At 41.5% G+C, this 21,043-nt stretch overlaps 1 protein-coding gene across 1 annotated transcript in view; it reads left to right on the top strand.

Moving 5' to 3' along the window:
- LOC103806350 (vitellogenin-2-like) overlaps positions 1 to 21,039 on the top strand; it is a gene marked incomplete at its 3' end in the record, with an annotated part of 22,288 nt that extends 1,249 nt beyond the window's left edge. The window contains exons 3-34 of the mRNA XM_009079035.1: positions 875 to 1,126; positions 1,277 to 1,438; positions 1,585 to 1,733; positions 2,144 to 2,294; positions 2,402 to 2,559; positions 2,640 to 2,805; positions 3,290 to 3,415; positions 4,454 to 4,672; positions 5,087 to 5,304; positions 5,419 to 5,516; positions 5,936 to 6,060; positions 6,687 to 6,788; positions 7,392 to 7,511; positions 7,604 to 7,793; positions 8,128 to 8,221; positions 8,964 to 9,149; positions 9,354 to 9,498; positions 10,304 to 10,529; positions 10,612 to 10,787; positions 11,047 to 11,340; positions 11,600 to 11,647; positions 11,809 to 11,895; positions 13,399 to 13,611; positions 13,704 to 13,846; positions 15,121 to 15,259; positions 15,966 to 16,101; positions 17,290 to 17,476; positions 18,739 to 18,830; positions 19,287 to 19,384; positions 19,464 to 19,623; positions 20,694 to 20,855; positions 20,986 to 21,039. Of these exons, the coding sequence (XP_009077283.1) occupies positions 875 to 1,126; positions 1,277 to 1,438; positions 1,585 to 1,733; positions 2,144 to 2,294; positions 2,402 to 2,559; positions 2,640 to 2,805; positions 3,290 to 3,415; positions 4,454 to 4,672; positions 5,087 to 5,304; positions 5,419 to 5,516; positions 5,936 to 6,060; positions 6,687 to 6,788; positions 7,392 to 7,511; positions 7,604 to 7,793; positions 8,128 to 8,221; positions 8,964 to 9,149; positions 9,354 to 9,498; positions 10,304 to 10,529; positions 10,612 to 10,787; positions 11,047 to 11,340; positions 11,600 to 11,647; positions 11,809 to 11,895; positions 13,399 to 13,611; positions 13,704 to 13,846; positions 15,121 to 15,259; positions 15,966 to 16,101; positions 17,290 to 17,476; positions 18,739 to 18,830; positions 19,287 to 19,384; positions 19,464 to 19,623; positions 20,694 to 20,855; positions 20,986 to 21,039 (4,876 nt within the window). The remainder of the gene's footprint in view (positions 1 to 874; positions 1,127 to 1,276; positions 1,439 to 1,584; positions 1,734 to 2,143; positions 2,295 to 2,401; positions 2,560 to 2,639; positions 2,806 to 3,289; positions 3,416 to 4,453; positions 4,673 to 5,086; positions 5,305 to 5,418; positions 5,517 to 5,935; positions 6,061 to 6,686; positions 6,789 to 7,391; positions 7,512 to 7,603; positions 7,794 to 8,127; positions 8,222 to 8,963; positions 9,150 to 9,353; positions 9,499 to 10,303; positions 10,530 to 10,611; positions 10,788 to 11,046; positions 11,341 to 11,599; positions 11,648 to 11,808; positions 11,896 to 13,398; positions 13,612 to 13,703; positions 13,847 to 15,120; positions 15,260 to 15,965; positions 16,102 to 17,289; positions 17,477 to 18,738; positions 18,831 to 19,286; positions 19,385 to 19,463; positions 19,624 to 20,693; positions 20,856 to 20,985) is intronic.
- Between the last annotated feature and the right edge of the window lie 4 nt (positions 21,040 to 21,043).

Raw genomic sequence — 21,043 nt, 5'->3', positions numbered from 1 at the left:
GAAGGAATATCTATTGTCAAACATTATATATTGCTGCAATTGCAGGCTCTGTGTAGCCTTGTTAGAATTGCTACAACTCTAACAATTGCAGGCACCGGTCCTGAGTAGGATTTAATTTGAATGTGACAAGAGGCGAGCCGCCCTTGCAGCATTGATTATAAATGTCTAAAATAAAACAGAGCACTAAGCCCACACCTTTTCCCTCTACACAGGAACATGTACTTCTATGTACAAGGGTGGGAGGTGTGTGTGTATTTGTATGGTATGGATATGTCTGTGCATGCAGGCACACACTTCCCACTAGGTAGCAGTCGAGGACTTGTGTGCAAGCTTTACAGCTTGATAAGCTCAAAGGATGTCAGCCGCTTCCAAAGAATGTGTGAGCTCCTTCGGTCACCTCTGCTCCCCTATCAGCTGTGCCACTGCTTTGGTGCTCTGGGGCATGCTGGACCCGGAGCAGCAACCAGAATAGTCCCTGTGTGTTTAGGCAGGCAGCTTGAGCAATAATGGCTTAGCTGCCTTGCAGACTGAAGGGAGATCTCACTTGTCATCTATGGAAAAGGGGTGAGTATCTGGTCTGTACAGATTGCTGGCAGCCAGTGTTTCACTTGCCCAACAAGCTTCACCAGACTTGCTGAAGTTTTTAATTCTGCTTGCACAATCTAATTTTTCTGGCAGAAATCCTTCATGGAAGTTTGCATTTTCAAGGATACTTCCTAGGCCCAGCACAGGAGTCCTAGACAGAAACTGTATCCTGTGGTGTTGGACAAGTGGCTTGCCTCTGGCCATGCATTGGAAGTGCTCAGTTTTCCTACTACTGCACTGTTTCTAATGATGGTGAACAGTATGATTGTTTTCCTATTTTTGTTCACAGATTCGATCACCAAAGCTGGAGGAACACAACGGCTTCTGGCCCATAGACCCCTTCACTCCATCTTCAAGGCTTTCAGAGACCATTGATGCATGCTTCAGCCAAGCCTTTAAGTTTGAATACACTGAAGGAAGGGTTGGAAGTATTTTTGCCCCTGAAGACTGTCCCGTTCTGTGCACTAACCTAGTGAGAGGGATTCTGAACATGATGCAGATAACCATCAAGAAGTCACAAAACGTGTATGAACTACAAGAGGTTTGTCTTTTCCATTCTGACTTTACTTTTATTCTAATTTTACCAGTGGAGAGTAATTTGCCTGTACATACACTTCCCAGACAATTTTCTTTGACTTTTTTTATTGCTGTTTCAAGTGGGAAGCTGACTGTGTTTAATTAATACTTGCAGGCTGGGATTGAAGGCATCTGCCAAACCAGATATGTTATCCAGGATGACAGCAAGAATAACCGTGCCACCGTTTCCAAAAGCAAGGACCTGATGGACTGCCAGGAGAAAGCAGTGAAGAACATGGGAATGGCATACATTCGTCCCTGCCCCACCTGCACCCAGGTATGAGCAGCAAGGAGCCCTGCTGCCACACTCAGCATGGGCCACTGCTCAACACTCACGCATCACACTGATGCTCACACGGAGTTTGGCTCGTTTCTGCTAACTAGTCTGTTCTTATTTCTGGGTGGGTCTCTTTGCACTTCTAGAAAGTCCGAAATATTAAGGACATGGTGATGTTCACTTACAAGATGAAGTATGATGACAGTGGGGTATTGTTGACATCTGCTGCATCTGAGCAGGTGTACGAGATCTCTCCCTTCAATGAACCCAATGGGGCAGCAGTCATGGAGGCAAGGTAGGCACCATGCGTGTCCTTAGATTTTCATAGCCAGGAGCAGATGCCTAAAACATATTTACTGTTGATTTGTGAGATAACAAGAAATATTTGTCCTGTAGCTGCAAAAGGTCAAAGCCCCATACAGCCCTAGGGATGCCCAACCGGGTGCCATGCCCTGCTGTTTGGGCCACCTGAATCCTTTGTCCAACCTCTCAGAGACTTTGCCAAGCTGTCACAAAAGCTCTTGCCAGTAATACGACTTCTCCACTTAATCCTGAGCAACGGATAAAGAGAGAAGTGTATGATTTGTTTGTGGCTGATGCAATGGTTCTGCTGGGCATCCCCTCAGTCTGCTCCAATGCTGTACATGTCTTCCAGCACAGAGTGTGGTTACAGACTACTGATGCATTTCCTTCTTTCCCCTGAAGACAAGAACTGTCATTGGTTGGCATTAAAAGGACTCCTATTAGTGCACCAAAAACTCGGCTGCAAAACCAGGGGAGTCTTCGTTATCATTTCTCAGGAGAACTGCTCCAGATGCCAATTCCTCTAGTGAGGATTAAAAATCCAGATTTACAGGTACCAGAGGCTTACTTTCATACCCTTTCATTATTTATGAGGTTAACAGGTCATCACATAATTATTTTAGACTTGGATGCTTCCAACTATCTGGTTTTTTTCCATAGTTAACAGAAACTCTGCGGCAATTAGTTCAGAATAATGAGAAAGGAGCCACTAAAGAAGCTTCAGTCAAGTTCTTACAAATGGTCCAGCTTTTCCGTGTTGTGACCCTTGATCAAATTGAGTCTTTGTGGCTGCAGTTTGTCAATGAACTTCCCTACAGGTAACTATTGCCTTCAGCCAGGGTTTCTGATCAGAAGCATACTGGGCAATGGAGATAATGAATCCTCCTTTTCCTGGCAGGCCCTGGTTCCTGAGTGCCATCTGTGCTGCTGGAGCTACTGACACATTCAGATTCCTGAAGCAAAAAATTCATGATGAGAAGCTGAACATCTGGGAAGCAGCTGTGACTCTCCCCCTCGCCTTCCATTTTGTTACACCAAACAAGCAAACCCTCGAAGTTGCCTCAGTCAGTACAGATCTTACTTCTTTCTATTTCCCTCTCACTCCCTTTTAAAGGTGAATTCAGAGGATATGTGAAAGATGCAACATATATCCTTTTAAATCTGTAAAATGCAAGGTACTAACAAAACTGGGGAATGCTTCAGAAAAAGTTTCAAAGCACTTGTTGCCAAATTTTTAATGACTTTGATGTTTAAACCCACGAATTCTAAGAAAACTGTTGTTAATTCCTTTGGACAAAAGAAAAGTTAAAAAAAGGAAAGAAAAACTTAGGAAAACAATATCATGTAACCAATATCTAAAGTATATACAGCATAACTGGAATTAATCTATTTACTTTTATTGTAGCTGAATGAACAGTATTCAATTTAACTTCCGAAAATATCTAGAAAAAGTCCAAATCAATTATATCTATTTCTCAAATGCAATTTTCACTTAATGCCAACTCTAAAACTAGACATGGTAAAAGCTGATACTTCTTTCTTCTGCAGACTTTTCTGACCTGTCCCCAAATCCAGAAAGTATCCATGCTTCGGGTAATTGTTTACCTGGGATATGGTAGCATGGTAAATAAGTACTGCGCTCAGATTTCCCTGTGTCCAAATGAACTTCTTCAGGTAGGTGACTCTCATTTCTTATTCATAAAGGGTAAAGAAATTTTAAAATGCCTCTAATTTAGCTCTCACAATGCTGGCAATTAGGTAACTTGCTCTTGCCTCACTCTTAGCTCTGATTGCCTGCAAAATTGCAAAGACAGAATGAAACTCTGAGCCGATGCCTTTGAAAAATCTGGTTTTAGCAGTCCAGAATTTCAAATGTAAGTGGTAGAAGCCTGTGGGGATAATAGATCTTGTGAACAACCTGAAACTGAATTTAGGTATGGAAAAGTTAGGATTAAAGCAAAATAATTATGGTTCTATGATTCTACTTTTACATTAGGTAGAGTGTACTTAAAAGAAGTAAAAAGGCAGTAAAGTGTGAATATAAGCAAAACTCTAGATATGTCATAGGCTGGGGCTTCCAAAGAGGCTCTGCTACATAATTGCATATCACTGTCAGAAATATTTAGAATATCATCCTCGGACCGTGCAGCTCTGAATCCTTGCTCAGCACTGAGATGGCCCTGCTGGTTTTAAACCTTCCAAAAAAGACTGAAACAAGCCAAGCCACCAGAAGGGTAATTTCTCTTCTCAGAACAGCAAAACCATTTAAGTAAACTTGCTGTTGCTGTAGGAAGTGAAAAATATGCAAGTGCAATGCTGCAGCTGTGCTGTTGTCAGGGGCTGTGGGCTGGCAGGGCTGGTGGAGGTGCCCTAAGGAACAAATGAACCTGGTGTCATCTTGGGACTGCCTTTGAAATTGCAACAGACTCTCTGGTGCAGGAACCCACCTGGGATTATCTCCTACACTCAAGCTCAGACACAATTCAAAATCAATTACAACACTGTGTAAGGAGTAGATCAAGTTTGTTTGTGTGTTCTGTGTTCTCACCATCCTGATAATGATGGTGAGAATTTTCCTGGGAGAGAAATCTGAACAGCTCTATTCTGGGATTTGCAGCAGTAGTTGTTTTGCTTGCCATGGCAGTGTATATCTTTATGCATTATTGCAAGATCATTACCTGGTAAGATTAACACCGTCTGCTCCATTTTCAGCCACTCCATGACTTTGCTACTGAAGCTACCAGCAAAGGTGATGCCAAAGACATGGCCTTGGCCCTGAAAGCCATCGGCAATGCAGGAGAGCTGGCCAGTATCAAACGCATCCTGAGGTTTTTGCCAACATTTTCCTTGGCTGCAGCTTCATTACCAAGCAGAATTCATGCTGATGCTGTGTTGGCCTTGAGGAAAATTGCCAGAAAAGACCCTGCAAAAGTAACTGAGATTATTATTTAAACAAATGTCTTAGAGGGTATGGACTGTGTTTTCTTAGTGATTCAGGAATAATAAAGCCATCAGGTAATGCTAGTAACTCTGGGCAGGTTTCTCAGTTACTGCTGTTCCCCTTGCCCACATTACAAATTCCTGACATCATCCCATGCTTGCTGATATCCTGGAAAAGAGTTTGCTTTAGTCACTGTAACACTGGGCCCACTCCTAATGGCTATTTCTCCCAGCCCAGTTCACTGTGCACCCAGAAATATCTATCATTTTCAGTGACAGGTCCCATGCTCAAGTCTCTGTTAAAGGTTCTGTGCTCCATTCACTGCAGAGCACATATGCACTGTTTAGGAACCACTACTCCTGAGAAGTTATGAGTTACTCACAGGTTGTATTTTCCTCCTCTAGGTAAGGGAGACCACCCTCCAGGTCTTTATGGACAGCACACTTGCTCCTAATGTCCGAATGGTGGCTTGTGTTGTACTCTTTGAAACTAAGCCTGCTCTTCCAACGGTAGCAGCTGTGGCCAGCTCACTGCTGACTGAGCCCAGCCTGCAAGTAGCCAGTTTCACATATTCACACATGAAGGCTTTGGCAGCAGGCAGGATCCCACAGCTCCACAAACTGTAAGTAGAGGAAGAAGTACATTTTTAGTAGCAAATGGTGATGCTTTTCTTTCAGTTTTCTAAGAATTTGGTCACAGTTGACTCTCTTCTTATGATTTTAACTCTGTTACTCAGATCTGCTGCTTGCAACATTGCCATTAAACTCCTGAGCCCCAGACTCGACAGGCTGAGCTATCGTTACAGCAAGGTCATTCATGTTGGTGATTATTCCCGTGAGTATCAGATGCCCTGTGCAATGCTTCAGCTTAGGTAGCCAAATGCCTCTATTGTCTTCTGTGATTTTTATCCAAAATTCACCCATGAGCTGTGAATTTAGTGCACACTTGAAATAGAAAAAGCACAGGAGCCTCCTAACATACAAAATTACAGGAGTGTGTTCCACAGCTCTGGTGTCTGCTGGGGAAAGTGATACCTGCACATGGATTTAGGCCTCCTTCTTCAGTCCCTCGGGTTGTGTTGACTCTGTTCTAGAACAAAGTTCTCCTCTTGAGGTTGCAAACTTGAGGACATGTGGGACCAAATCCTGGCAGAACCCCTTGTGATTGACAGCATATACCTGAGGTGGGTTACATGCACCAGACACCTCGGAGACTCTAACAAAAGTCTCTGCTGCTTTTTATTCCTGTGATAGCTGAATATCAAGCTGGTGCCATATGGAGGGTCTATCTAATGAACAGTCCCAGCACCATGTTTCCATCTGATATAATCACAAAAGTAAGAGGATATTATGCAAATACTGCAACGGATATCATCGAGGTAAGTACTGCATTAAAACAACCAGTTTTGGACGGTGATGCAGTGTTTAACTCCATCTCTGGCTGTGAGGGAGGATATGGAAGAGAAAATTTAGATAATGATTATGATTTTACTCAGGCTTCTTCTTTTATTTGGGCTTCTTGACACATACATTCATCAATGAACACATCCAGTATAGGCATGAAAATCTAGGAGCAGAGGAAAGCTTATGCAGCAGAACATTCATCTGCCCACCTAAAGTCACCTGGGATCTAGGCTATTTTGCATAAGCACAGAGAAAGAGCAGCTGAAATTAAATTTCAGCCAGCAGAGCAGCCAGGGCAGCATGAAGTTCCATGTAACAGCATGCAGGCATTTACTCAGCTTCTTGGGCAAGCTTTGCAGCCTGGGCTGAGCTCTGAACTGCCCTAAAATTATCCCTGTTGACTAATTCAAAGCTGGGTCAGCACGTCCTCAGCATCTGCAGCCATAGCCTGCAGTCATCTGCCAGGTAGACATGGCCTTATAACACAATGGCTTCATGAAGCATGTATTTAGCGTGGCCTCGGCTAGTTTAATACCAGGTACCAGGGTTTTCCTGAGGTCTCTTGTACTTGGGCTGTGATGCCTGACTCTGTTTCCTTCAGGTGGCTCTCCGGTCACAAAGCGTCACCAAGCTTTTCAGGAAGCAGAACATTCCCTTTGCTGAGTATGATACATACAAGACACTGAAGCAACTCGGTAAAACGGTATGTCTGCGCACCCTTCTGATCTGTTTGCAACAGACAGCTCCTGCCAGCACTAAGGTTGCATCACCCAGTACACACTGAGCCTTCCCTTTGATGTTTCAGTAAGAAAGGAGTCAGTCATCCAGTTTGGTCATGGAAAAATGTACTGACATTGTACTTATGCTGTCAACAGATGCCACCTTTTCAGTCAACATGTGTCAGCTCTTAATGTATAGTACAAAAGATGATGATGATGCTAGGAGCCAAACTTCATGTGTTTTAAAGTGCATGTTAAAACACACTAAGTGGTTGCTTGTCTCTTTTAAAATGATTATTGAATACGATTTTTCCTCGTGAGCCCTTGGGTGTCACCTAGTACTTAGAGCAGCAGAAATTACCAAGGCCTTACCTCATCCTTACATGGGGAAACTCCCACTGAAGTCAGCTAGGCAACATAAGAAAGGCCACATTGGCTCAGGCCTGTGAGGTGTCTAATAAATTTTTGGCTAAGGAACCATGATTCACATTCTTCAGATGGGATCTACTTTTTGCTAATACATTAGTCTGTTTCAAGTGACATTTTCTCCTTCTTCCCTTTCACCCCAAATCTCCTTAACACTGCAGCTTCTGGGATGGAAAGAACTGCCTCCTGAAGACCCTCTGGTGTCTGCTTACATCAAAGTATTTGGCCAAGAGATCACCTTTGTTGACATCGACAAAGATGCCATTCAACAAACCATGATGGTACTGACAAGATCGTTGTCTTTTTTTGTCTGCAATGCTGAATAATTTCCCTTCCCTGTCTCCTCTTACCCAACCTATTTATCTGTTTTCAGAGTATAACTGGATCATCAAAGTGGCAGTCAGTAGTGAAAAAAGTGGTGGAAGAGGTGCAGAGAGGCATTTCAGGCAGATGGAGCCTGCCGGTGGTGGTGGGCGAGCTGCGGCACATTGTCCCCACGGTGGTGGGTGTGCCACTGGAGCTCGGGCTGTGCGCGGCTGCGGTGGCCCAGGCTGCGGCTGATGGTGAGCTAGGGAAACCAAACCAAACAGTTTCCCCACAATAATTGTGGATCCAGTCCCTCTGCTGAAATTAAATCCCTCTATAATCTTGAAAAATACCCTTGTAATGGGAAACCGTGTTCAGCTACCTCTAAAGGGTATGACAAGTAATTAGCATATTTCAAGTGAGAAATATTTGTATAACTCTGGTTTGGAGTAGCAATCTTTAAATAATCATGTAAAGTATTTCAAAATGTAAAAGCACTGCCCATGTATTAACTGCTATGCTTACTAAAAGCATTGTATCTCCAGCATTTACTCTTTCTCTGTTCATATCATTCCTGTCTGTCTTTTGCAGTGGATATACAGATACAACTGCCATTATCTGACAATTTTAGACCTTCACAGCTGTTGGAAACCAAGATGGATATTCATGCTGACATCAGGCCAAAGTAAAAATTATATATATTTTCACATACACACACAAACATTTGTATTTGACATAGATATGTGATCGCAAGTCTTTCTTGTCCGAGACTTGAGATGGCTGTGCTAGTCCAGAGCAGTGAAGTTGTGAGAAAGCAGCACAATCCCCTGATGCTTTGCAACCCTGCCAATGTAGCAATGTGCACAGCATCCCACAGGATGCTGTGCTGTTCTGCCATTGCTAGAAATGCTCACATTTGTACCTGTTCAGTTACTGAAGATACTAAGCTGTGAAAATATATTTGGTTACATATTAACGGTTTGTTACAATTTCAGCCTAGAATCACTGCCTGGCACAAGCCAGAAGGATTTCAGGAGAAAAAGAGAAATGCTTGTGGATATGCAAAACCAAAAGCAAAAGCAACAGTACTGATAATAATAGTAATAATAATAGTAGTAATAATAACAATTGAAAGAATAGGAACAATGTGAAGCTAGAAGATTCTGGCATCAGCTCATCCTCAAGCAATGTATCAGTGACAATTCATGCAGAGGGTCCATGTTAGCTTTGTTATTCAGATAAATCCCTTCACCCTTTCCAGTGGCACTTCAGTTGGGGTTTTTTATCCTGTTATGATAAATCTCTTCATCTACAAGTAGTGGCTCTTACAATAAACAGAGCAGCATGAAAATGTAATTTTGCATTTCAAAGTTAAATATGTGCATGCTAATCTGTAATTATGCATGTTTTTATTTCCACTCTTTTAGGGCATATTTTCATATGATTGCAATGATGGGGATTAATACACAGTACTTTCAGAGTGGTCTTGAATTTCATGCAGAGTTCAGTGCCAACACTACAATGAAGTTTGATGCCAGGATAAATACCAAAGAGAAAAATGTGAAGATTGAAACACTTCCCTGCCTTCGGGAGGTTGAGCTAGCAGCTGTGAGGTACAGAAGAGCTTGTTGCCTTTTGCTTGCTCTGTGTTACTGGTTGTGAGCTCCCTGTTACAAAATCACAAGCATACAACTCCTTGTTAAGGTCTGCCACATTTTGGCAGCCACAGAAAGCTTAGCACTGTGGTTTTTGTACCAGCAAAGATGGATGAGCAAAATCAGAAGGTGTTACTTGTGTGCCATTTATCACCTCCACAGGAGTGAAATTTATGCTATTTCAAGGAACATGGAGGAAGTAGATTCTGAAAAGAAATCCCAGCTTTTCCCCAAAGGAGAAGCATCAAGTATCTCTGACCAGCCATTTCAGCCACCAGAAAGATCTTCAGGACCTGGTAGCTGGAAGGTAAGGAAGCCTCTCACCTCTGTACCTCAGACAGGCAGAGAACAGACAGCTCCTCAGAAGGGCTGAGCACCCCAACACAGGAACTGGCTAACCAGATCACAAACACAGGAATGGTGAGATTCAAGAGGTGCCTGACATTTCCCAAATCAAGCCTAAGATGCAACGGATTCAAGACATGATCATTCACAGTCTACCCACTCTCCTCACTGCATGCAGGCAGGGTTGCTTTGACAGTATGTGTTTCTATTCCTTTACAGTCAGGGAGAGGGTGTGTGAAATTCCTATCCTTTGTACAATATCTCTTTTTTTTTTTTTCTGAGCCAGAGCAATGTGAAAAATATGGTTCTTGGACAGGTTATATATTTTTCTTCCCAAATCCCGAGCTAATCCATGAATGGATTTGCAGAAGCATATTCTTTCATGTGCTCTTCAGCTTCTGAGGCTCGTGTTGGAATGCTATGCTGACTTGCAACAGGAGGGCTAGAAGCCTGAAATGGATGCAGAGAGACAGTCCTTCCAAGGAGACTGTCTCCAAGGGGCCCTGCAGGTTCTCGTTGGGAAGTATGTTTGTGAAACACTGCCTGGGAAAGGATGGGCAGGAGAGCTGTCATCTCCACAGAGTACTTTGCAGGAAACCCCACTGCTTCCAGTGCTTGGATCTCCAACTTGAAGCAGTACTTCCTTACTCAGGCAGGACTGTCATCATTCTCTTCATTAACAGGAGGAAGGATTTTAGGAGCTCGGACAATTTTTTAAATTTTTTTGTGGAAAATAACTTTATCTGCCATATTTTTGTTTAACGCAGCAAAGCAGTATTCCTAGTGTGATATCCAAAGGATACCAGCAAGGTTCAGAAGAGGCACATTACCAGAGTGCAGGAAGATTTTATGCATACACGTCCTGTAGAAAATTTGAAAGTTTGGGATGTTCTACTTGTCTCAGCCTAAAGTCACGAAATTCTGCCTTCTTAAGAAATACCTACCTGCACAAATTATTTGGAGAACTTGAAGCCAAAATAATTTTGAAGCCAGGTACAGTCATGACTACTTTTTCTGTTCAGTATCTGTGAATGATGCTTAAGCAGCACAACCCTGGAATGTGTTTTGACTTTAGTTCATACAGATGCTGATATTGACAAAATACAGCTGGAGATTCAAGCAGGATCCAAAGCAGCTTCCAAAATAATTGAGGTATCAAGCTCAGGGTCCAAGGAAGAGGGTGAGACTTCTCCGTATGACGACATTCAAACTAAACTGAAGAAGATTCTAGGCATTGAAAATGTGTTCACGGTAAGAGACTTTAAGCATCAGAGAGGGAAAGATTTCCTATAAATGAAGCCAAGGGTTACTACTGAGGAAACCTGGCATGGGAAAGCAAGGATTTAGGCTGGGAGGAATGGGGCTAGGTGAGTTCTGGTACAGCCTCTGCAGTGTGTGGGGACTGGAAGTCCTGTTTCCTTGAAAGCCTATGGTGAGCAGCTTGTCTGGCAGCCAGAGAAATGTTACAGAGCAAGCTATAAGTCCATAATGCTTTCAACTGTTTTTGGAGGCTTCAAATAAAACACGACGCCGCACAAAACGGATTAACAGAGATTACAAGACTGCAGATACAGACCTCTGGGCAGAGCCCCACCTCTCCAGTTCATCGTCTTCTTCCACTGCTTCCTCTACTGAGGAACACAAGAAAGATGAAGTAAGACAATCTGGGAAGAAGCATGGCAGCAAGAGCAGCAGCAGGAGCAGCAGTGGCAGCTCTGCTAGCAGTAAAGTGTGCAGCACCAGCCAAGAAGACCACTCTGAGGACGGGCACTGTAGTGGGGACACTGAATATTCCAACCAACAGGTAATACACCCTCACTATATTTCTTGTAGTGATTGGTTTTGTACATCAGGAAATTGTGCTCGTAGAGCATGAACCAAAGACAGAGGAGCTCTGGTTCTCTGAAGCATTTGATTCAGAATATTTCAGTGTAAAATGTTTGAAAAATTTAATTTTGTTTTGCTTTTTCTTCTGTACTCAATACTGAACTTTTTAACACATTGATCAAAAGTTAGTTCTGCGTCTTCTCTTAGGTCTTCTTACATACTATCTATTTTCACAGGCAAATCTACCTGTTTACCAGTTTTGGTTTAAGCCAGCAGATGAACAGGTACATTTTCTGCGTGTACTGGGGGCAGGGTCTACAACTGCTCTCACTAGCTTTGCTGCAATTAGACCTTAGGTGTCTGAGTATAAAAACATGATAAATTACTTCTGCAACAACTTGCAGTGGGAAGTATCTTGCTTCAAGGTGGTTCTCTGTTTTTGTAGGACCCAGGAAAGGAAGCCCTGAACAGCAGCATCAGCTCCTCCTCTTATTCAGCTAGTGATGAAGACACCTCTAGAGCTGTGTCTCAGGTGAGCATCTTAATCTACAAGAAATAAAAACATCCACTTTGCATTTCCAGTTATTGTATGGTTATAACAGAATAGGGAAAATTATGCTGATTTATCATAGTAGGTATATAGAAAGAAACTGAAAAGTTTCCTGTTTTATAAAGGTGAGACTGCATTGCAGGCTTTTTAATATTCGCTCAGTACAGGTTACATTTTTTTTAAATGAAACTGGAATGTATTGCTGGGTATGTTGAAATTTGTGTTACTTAGTAAATAATTCACTACAAATTAAGAACACTTTGAAGTGTTGACCTGCTTCATCAGAAACTGGTTTCAGGTATATTTTTATGGTGTATCTTTCTGTAAAAGTTCAGGAGTTGACTCTGCCACTCTTTTGTTCATTAGATGTTCACTGTTCACTACGGAGTCCTTCTATTCATGTTTGCAGGACCATAAAAGGCCTTTCAAAAGACCTTGATTTTGCAGCAAGGCTCCAACTTTGAGAGCAATCCAGGTGTTCTTTTAGGCATGTCTGCATGGTACATAGTTAATAGTACCTGTTCCTTCTGTAAGAACTGATGGAACGTGGAGCAGATTTCAACAACGAAAAATGTCACACAGTTCAGACAATGACCTACATGCCTACAAAATAGTAAGCCTTACTTTGCTGAGGCATCCCTTCTGCACCAGCAGCTCCCAGTTGTTAGTTCAAGTAGCTTGTGGAAAAATGGCAATCAGATCTACCTTCCCCCACCCATTTCTGTGCAGCTTAAACTCACCTTTCCTGTCCATCTTTTCATCGCATTACTACTTCCCTGAACTATTTCTCAGCCACAGCCTTGTTCTTTCCCCATTTCCCTCCACCCTCTCACCAGCTCTGTCTCACCCAATCCTTCTGTGGGTCTCTGTCACTCGGACCTGGCAGCACAGGGAGGACCTGCTGCCCCACAGCTAATTCCACCTGCAGGTTTCCCCTGGGCAGCTGGAGACTCCCAGCTCAGGTAAGGCACTCACAGCCCAGGTGGGTGCTGCTGTTGGGCACAAGGGTCTGACGTTGAACAGGGCCACATGCTGCTCTTCATGGGAGTGCCACACTTTGCACTGCACTGAACCCTCTGTGACAATACAAATTACTATCGTTTTATACAGGCAGTTAGACTAATTTTGTCAGAAAGGCTATTAGCTAAACTACGTGTTGATAAGAGAGCAGTACTGAGATGGGTACTATGGGTTCTTTATACAGTAGGGTCCTACTCCATACTTCCTTTCCTCACACTGAAATTACTTTCCAAAAAGTTTCCCAACACTGTTTTACTTACACAGGTGGTGACAGCTCTCCTGTGAAAGACTTTGGTATATGAACTGAATAGACTAAGCGATGATCTATGACACTGTCCCATGCTTCACATAAAAAGACTTCTTGAATGAAACTTTACCTTAACAAATACTTTGAAACTGTGCTTTTAATATAGTGATTGTAATGCTTTATGTCTCTGGTCTCTATTTTCTCTCTACTGATTGAAGCCCAAATTCCTGGGCGACAGCAAGCCACCAGTACTGGCTGCAGTCCTTCGTGCCATCCACAGAAATGAGCAGCCAACAGGATTACAACTGGTACTGTACACTGACACACAGCCCAGGAGATCGAGAATACAGATGTTTGCCTCAAGCATCAGAGGCCCAAGTAGATGGAAACTCTGTGCTGACGCTTCAGTAATAAATTACCGAAAAGTATCAGTAAGTTTAAAATAACAATCAGTTCAAATGTAAATGAAACATAATGATCTTACCGTGTCTTGTGCACAAATGTATCTATTTCCCTCTCCTAGGGTTCTCTTAAATGGGGTAAAGATTGCCAGGAATACCACATTGCTACTCACATTGCAACAGGGCAATTTGCTGCTTATCCAGCTATGCGGATGATGCTGGAGTGGACAATAGTACCTTCAATAATTCGAACAACTGCAAGATGGTGAGATCTTACTTTTGTTTTTGAAAAATTCACATATATCAATGCTCCAAATAATTACAGACTCAGTTCTGCAATTTATGAGCTGGAAAAATTCCCCTTAATCAGTATAGTATTATAAAATCAGATTACATGTGTCTGCTTTTTCTGTTCTGTTCCTCAAAGCATAGTGCATTTTAGTTTGCAGGAAAACCACTTAGGATTATGGGATTGACCTAATCTATTGTAGATTTTTAATATGAAATGCCTGAATTAGGAGATTGGTCTCCTAATGCTTCCTGACTGATGGAGGTTCAGAGTAGATACCTAACCTTGGTTCTCTGAAGGAGTCAGCCTCTTACTGACTGTACAGGGAGAGAAATTTCCTAACGTAGGCACCTGACCTCCAGCTCTGAAGCAGGTGACAAACACTTCCTAAAAGGCTTATGCACACTAAATAGCAATCGTATGACACAGTGTAAGAAAAATGTAAGTGCTGGATTCAGTTCACTTATCTGCCTCCATATACATATACTATCTGTTGTATTCATACATGCATTTTTCTGCAATAACATATAGACCCATATCAAAGCCTATTTTTTTCATAGTGCTACCAAAAATACAGACACACAGCAACTCAGTTAACTAAACATGCATGCAACATGAGGTTTCACATTAAAGGCATACAGGTGATCTCGTTTACAAATGTCTACTGAAGAGGATAACTTTTTACATTAGATTGAATTACCTAAAGTGCTGTTATCTGCCCTTATTAGAGAAGATGAAACCATCCAATTGACTATTCTGGAGCAAAGCTGCAGAACTCACTTTTTTTCTGCTCTGAGACTATGCCTTTGCATAAAGGAATATTTTTTGCTTTTCTCTATTTGAGTCCCAAGCCTGTAAAGAAACCCAATTGTAAAGATCCCTCCACCAGCTCCTTGACAGTCTTAGTGGGTGAAGGATCCTTAGAGTTGCCACTGCAGGACTGCCAGTAATATTAATTTTAATAGCATTTTAATTTTTATGTAAGTGGTGCCTATTTTTAACTCTGTGTTTAAAACAAGCTGGCCATACATTTCTTCTCATGCCTCCCAGTCTCTTGAAGACTGTTTCACCCATGAAGAGTTAAAATCTGCCTGCCCCTCCCTCCATACACAACACCATGTATCACCAACCCTGACACAAAATGAGCACAGAATGCATACTGCTCTATGGACGGGATTTTAGTGTGAACAAATAAGAACCAATTTTTTTCAAAGACAGATCATTTTAATCACTTCCTTCCTTTTTTTCAGGTTCTACTCATTTCTTCCCGGAGCTGCATACCTGCTTGGGTATGCCCAAAGGCAACAGCTTGGTCCCTCTCACCAGGCAACCTTGGTTATAGCTTTGACATCTCCTAGAACCTGCGATGTTGTCTTTAAGTTGCCTGAGGTAACTATTTCCACTATCTTTTATCCTGGAGCAGTTAGTACTTATGAAATGGATGGTTAATGGCTTTTTTAACCTGAGGAATTTTAAAAATAATTATTAAAGTATAAAGAGCTGCCATCACAAGACATTATATTCACACTGTTGGTTTTGCTATGAACATATTTTACAAGACATTTCTCTTTCTCATGTAGCATGCAAACATATGAAACAAGAAACAGGTTACAAAACAGCCCTCAGGACTGATAGCATATTATACATAACAATAACTTATTAAAAAGACCACTCTTCCCCAGATTTTCAGGAAGATGATAGGTTTTCCTGTGTCCTTGAAAAGATAGTGAAACCAGGCTGTAGAGAAGCATGGCAGCCAAAGAGCAGTGTTTGGAGTATAGGCAAAGAGAGGGTGTGCATCTCAGGTAAGCAAACTGTGAGACTGCGAGGAAATGTGACAGACATACAGCTACTCAAAAACCTGCAAAGTGGTGAGTATCCAAATCCATTTACAACACTGCTGCTCTATAGGTTGCAGACATGTCACACTGTAGAGATATTTCAAGCTGTAGACAAAGGACTTGATTTCTTTTTCCAGATGCTAATTTAGATTTCAGTCAGCACACTTCTCCTGCAACATTAGAGGAAAATGCTATCTCATCTCTACATTCTACTTTGCATTCACATTCATGTTTGTTTTCTGTCTGATTTTCAGCTCACAATTTACGACACAGCCATCAGGCTTCCCCTGCCATTCCCTTCACGTCCAGGTACATCGGTTTCAATGCTACCATCCCTTGACTGGAATGTTTTTACCCAAGCAACACTTTCAGTCATTGAAAATCTTAAAGGTCAGCAAGTAACTATCTGCACAGACATTGACTGACTTTGCAGATTTTGTAAATATGATTTATATGTTTGATGTAACTTGAAAATATTTTAAATTCACTTACAAATCAGTTGGACTTCAGATAGAAATAAATCATCTGTTTGGCAATCTGTGAGGCTGTGAAGATGTAAAGAAAAGGAACCATATTAGAAAGCCTGAACATTCAGTTCCATGCCAAATAGTGGTTCCAAATACATCCATTTCAGCTTCATTGCAGATACTGTTCATGAAGAAAAACACATTACACAGTTTGTGAGAGGGACATCCAAGTGACCTCTGATTTGAGGTGTTCTGCTTGATTAGCACTGCTTTGTAGATGCTAAAACAGCTTCAAAAGTATACCCATTAACTTCAAATCCTGCACATTGGTTTTGAAGGGATTATTGTTTGATTAATGCTGTATTAAGAGCTAATCACATTATACTTACTTAGAGTAAATTTTAAATGGAAAAGCTTTATGTAATCCTGCAATAAGGAGTCACATTTTGCTGAAATCAGTGTGCTAATAACAAACCCATGCATATTTATATGGTGTTCCTGGCCACAGCAGGGGGATTGGAACTAGAGGATCTCTAAGGTCCCTTCCAACCCAAGCCATTTTATGATATTTCTTTGGTAAACACCAAAACTAATCTGTATTAATTAAAATTGCTGTAAAACAATTTCTAATCAGAGCTGGCAGGATTTCCAACAAAATGGCATTACAGTGAAAGAGACAAGTGTAGTGAGGCATTCTCCCCTCTCTAATCCTGGTTATGACTCAATAAACGTATCAGCATTTTAGTGAACTTTCTCTAGTGTTAATGATATGTGAATTGTTCTCCACCTCTGAGAAATTCTTTTGGCTACAACAAAGTCAGAAAAGCCAAAAGGCCACAAACAGAGAGCTGCACCAGCATCAGCTCTGAGCAGAATTTATCTCACACGATGTCTGAATCATGAGTGGGTTGCACTGCTGCCTGGGGACTGGCAAAGTTTTACTTTTGTATTACTACAAATCTAATGTTTCATCTGACAGAATCAATTTGCTTTTAAGTGGAAACAGGTAGAACTAGAAAATGGTCTCTTCTTTTTTTAATACAAAACTAAAATAGAATAGCTGTCTTATATAAATTATAAAAGGCTTACTTTTTACTGATTTTTTTTTCAGCTCGTTGTTCTGTTTTCCAAAATATGATCACAACCTTCAACGGTGTTGAATTTAACTATTCAATGCCTGCAAATTGCCAGCATGTCTTGGTGCAGGACTGTAGTCCAGAGCTTAAATTCCTGGTGACGATTAAAAGACTTGAAGAATCCTCTGACTTTACAGCAATAAGTGTCAGACTCGCCAGTCAGTAAGTAATTGCAAACTTCATACAAAATAGACGTCAAGCTGAATATGCAACACATAAGAAGATCAGATTTGTAGGGCAGATTTGTGCTATCATAAGACTCATCCAGAAATTACTGATGTCAATGGAAAGATGTTTAGGAGTGTCACTGGGATTTGGGACTTTGTCTTTTAACAGTGCTACTGAAGTATATCTGAGGTTCACAGTAACCTAAAGGCTTTACTGCCCCAAATTCTTCATTAATTTGTTAGCATTTAACCCTCTAATTTCAATTCTTAGTGATTAGGTAGGCACATAAACTATAAATCCAAAAGGGGCTATTGTATTAATTTAGTCTGGCCTTCTACACTAGGATAATAATTAGAACAAATTAGCACCCATACTCATCCCAGCAGAGTTGTTGAGAAGTGGACATAGCTAAAAAGGGTATTATTTATCCCAGATTAGAGGCACTCTCTTAGGCCGTCCCTTAGGTGGTACATGATGTTGTAATCTATTTGAAATTAATTTAAGGCACACTTTGTTTCATCCTGGAGCAATCACCTGTAAATTGTATGGGATTATCCATACTGAAATCATCATAGGGAGTGTTCTTCAAAGCACATAAATAGGCTTTGATCTGTAAGATTTCATTAAAAGTAATTATTTCTGAAAATTGTGTGCTTAACTCTGCCATAATGTTAGAGAAACAGAGAGAAACTAGTATTCCCTGCACCTGTTTCCTGGAAGAACACGAGGATGCTTGTTTTATAGACTGGATCTTTTATGATAAAGATATTCCTCATCACTGAATCATTCCTAATCACTTCACAGAACTCATACGGATGTGCTTTTGATGTGCTCGAGTTTCATATTTCTTCATTAGAACAAACACTGCTCTGAAGAAAATACTACAATACACAGACTATTCAGGCTGTAAGAACTGCTGCAGGGAATCCAAACTTCCTTTGAAATGTAAAGCACTTTCAGTTTATGTGAATGTAATAGTCATTATGCTGTTCTGCAGTAAGGGTCCTGTAGTCTCAGGTCTTCCTGCCTGAACAGTGGCCACAGACACTCAGAGATGAGTTAAGCTAGGGCAAGGTGTATTGTGGGCATCCTCCTGGCATGCTTTCCTGGGCCCTCTCAATCCTCTTCCCAAAGGGCAGTAAGTGATTCATGCCAGACTGATACGAGCATCCTGCAGTGATGGTTCTAACAGGAAATTGTGAGCTGAGTAGGGAACAGCAGAAGCATTTGTTTATACTGTTTTCCTTTATTTAAAGTGAGGTTGACATGTACGTTTCCAATGGACTCATCCAGTTGAAGATTGATGGTGTCCAAGCCCCAACAGATGTTCCATACACATCTAATTCTGGTAAGAAACATATTTTTATATTTCATTTAGTCTTTCGTGATCTTTTGAAGAAGGAGAGGATGTGATCCTGCAAATACCTCTCAACAAAAAGATCATCCTAATCTGAGAAACAATTAGGTGGTTTTACCATACCTTCATGGAAAATTTCATGGGGAAGGGAGGAAAAATGAGCAAAGAAAGATGCTGATTCTGTATATGGTTGCACAAACCAAGAAATGCAGGGCTGTAGCATGTTGTGCTGGTCCCAGAGACCCACAGAACAAGCACCTAGTCACCCTTGTCACAGGGCTTCAGCTTGTTCTGGGGCAGGAAGCAGTACAGCCTTTCTCATTTCCCCCATCTCTTTCAGGATACATCGGAACCTGCATTATGTCCCCAGGCACTTAACAAATGGCTCAGATTGAACCCTGAAACAGTAAATTCATTTTAGAAGAAATTTTTTCTTTTTTGTTGCAGATGCAAGTATGGTAATCAGCAGGGAAAAGGAAGGACTGGCACTAAAGGCCCCAGATTATGGCATAGATGAATTGTATTATGATGGGCAGAGACTTGAGGTATTTTTTAAATTACTTTTAGTGTTTTTACTTTTATAAGAAAAGCATCTAAGTGCATCTTTTCTTTATTTCCACAAAGATTCAGGTTGCTTTCTGGATGGCTGGAAAAACTTGTGGTGTATGTGGAAAATATGATGCTGAGAAGGAAAGAGAATATCAAATGCCCAGTGGATATTTAGCTAAAGATGCAGTGAGTTTTGGTCAGTCTTGGATCATCTCAGAACACCCCTGTGCTGGAGGTACTAAGATTCTGATACATATTAATGTAACTGCCTTCAAATAATTAGTCACATGAGTAGATGATTTATGTTAAATGTTGCACAATCATCTCAGTTTTTGCTATTTTTGTGATTAGTGGTCACAAGCTAAAAAAAAAAAAAACACCAGTTTTTTCCAAGTTTGTTAGTTCACTTTAAGTTCTGCTTGTGTTTTTATATCAACTTGTTATGCACTGTGCATTTACCTAAAGTTTGCGTGTTCAACTTAAAACTCGCTAAGATGATAATTTAGTATGAAAAGTAGGTACTTTGAGTGTTAACAAAGGACATTTTATGTCATCTTTAATAGTTTCATTCTTTATTTTGTTTTTTCCAGGCTTTTACTTTGGGGAAAAAACTAAATCTATCCCTGGCTACCAACCTAGAGGGCATTTGAGGTGGAAAACACCTGTTTTAATTTCCTCAGGCTGAAGATGAACTCAGTCTGAAAACTTCAGCCTGGGAATGATTGATTGTTCTTACCATCTGGGTCCTATATAAAAACAACATGATGAATGCATTGATAACATTAGGGTGCCCTGCACATTTTGTGTGGAACACAACCCTCTGGGCACGTGTTAGCCTTTTTGGAATGTATTCTTGGATCAAGCTCCCCTGTGGGGATTGGTCCAGGAAAGTCTGCATCATAGGTTTAAGGCCTAAACTACTCAGCAAGGTGGGTGTGGTGCTAGGCACAGTGCAGAAGTGGATGTAAGGATGTTTAGGAGTCACTACTGTCCCAAAATGAGGTGCTGTCATAGTTTGGATAAAGTCGAGTGCGAGTTGACCAAGGATTTTATGTGTATCTTTTTGTATTTGGTTATCAAGATCCCATTTCACAAGCCTCCATCCTTGGGGCTGTGCCTCACATGCCTTGTTTTCTCACAGTCTATGCCTTTGAGAGGAAATCGACCTGCTTCAATCAGATTAGCTTCATGTAGCTTGTATCACTTAGTTCATACACTGGCCTTAGTTGTTGCTAATTCTACAAGCACAAAAAGTTATTTATCTAAACTCTGTAGGTGCTTTAAGAGAATTCTCTTTTTTCGCAGCTTGCAAGCTGCAGCGCAAATTTGTCAAAATCGAGAAGCCAGTTGCATTTGAGAAGACAGCAGTAAAATGCTTCTCTGTGGAGCCAGTTCTCCGCTGCGTAGAAGGATGTTCAGCAACAGAGACCGTTTCGGTGTCCGTGGGATTCCACTGCGTCCCGGCCGGTGAGTCTGACGGGGCGTGTTTGTGCACAGCGCAGCCGGTATGTGCGACCGTGACCGAAAAACCGTGAGCTCCACCCTGACAACGCACGAGCCAAAGCCTGAGCTCTTCTTCCTCCTTTCCCGTCCGCAGACTCCGCGCTCAGCCTGGAGGTGCAGCCGCGGCTGGGCCAGAAATCCGAGGACGCCGT

This window comes from Acanthisitta chloris, unplaced genomic scaffold (genome assembly GCF_000695815.1).
Source record: "Acanthisitta chloris isolate BGI_N310 unplaced genomic scaffold, ASM69581v1 scaffold29697, whole genome shotgun sequence".
NCBI classification, from domain to species: domain Eukaryota; kingdom Metazoa; phylum Chordata; class Aves; order Passeriformes; family Acanthisittidae; genus Acanthisitta; species Acanthisitta chloris.
Note: the sequence above shows the minus strand (reverse complement) of the source record. Positions and strands in the feature narration are given on the sequence as shown.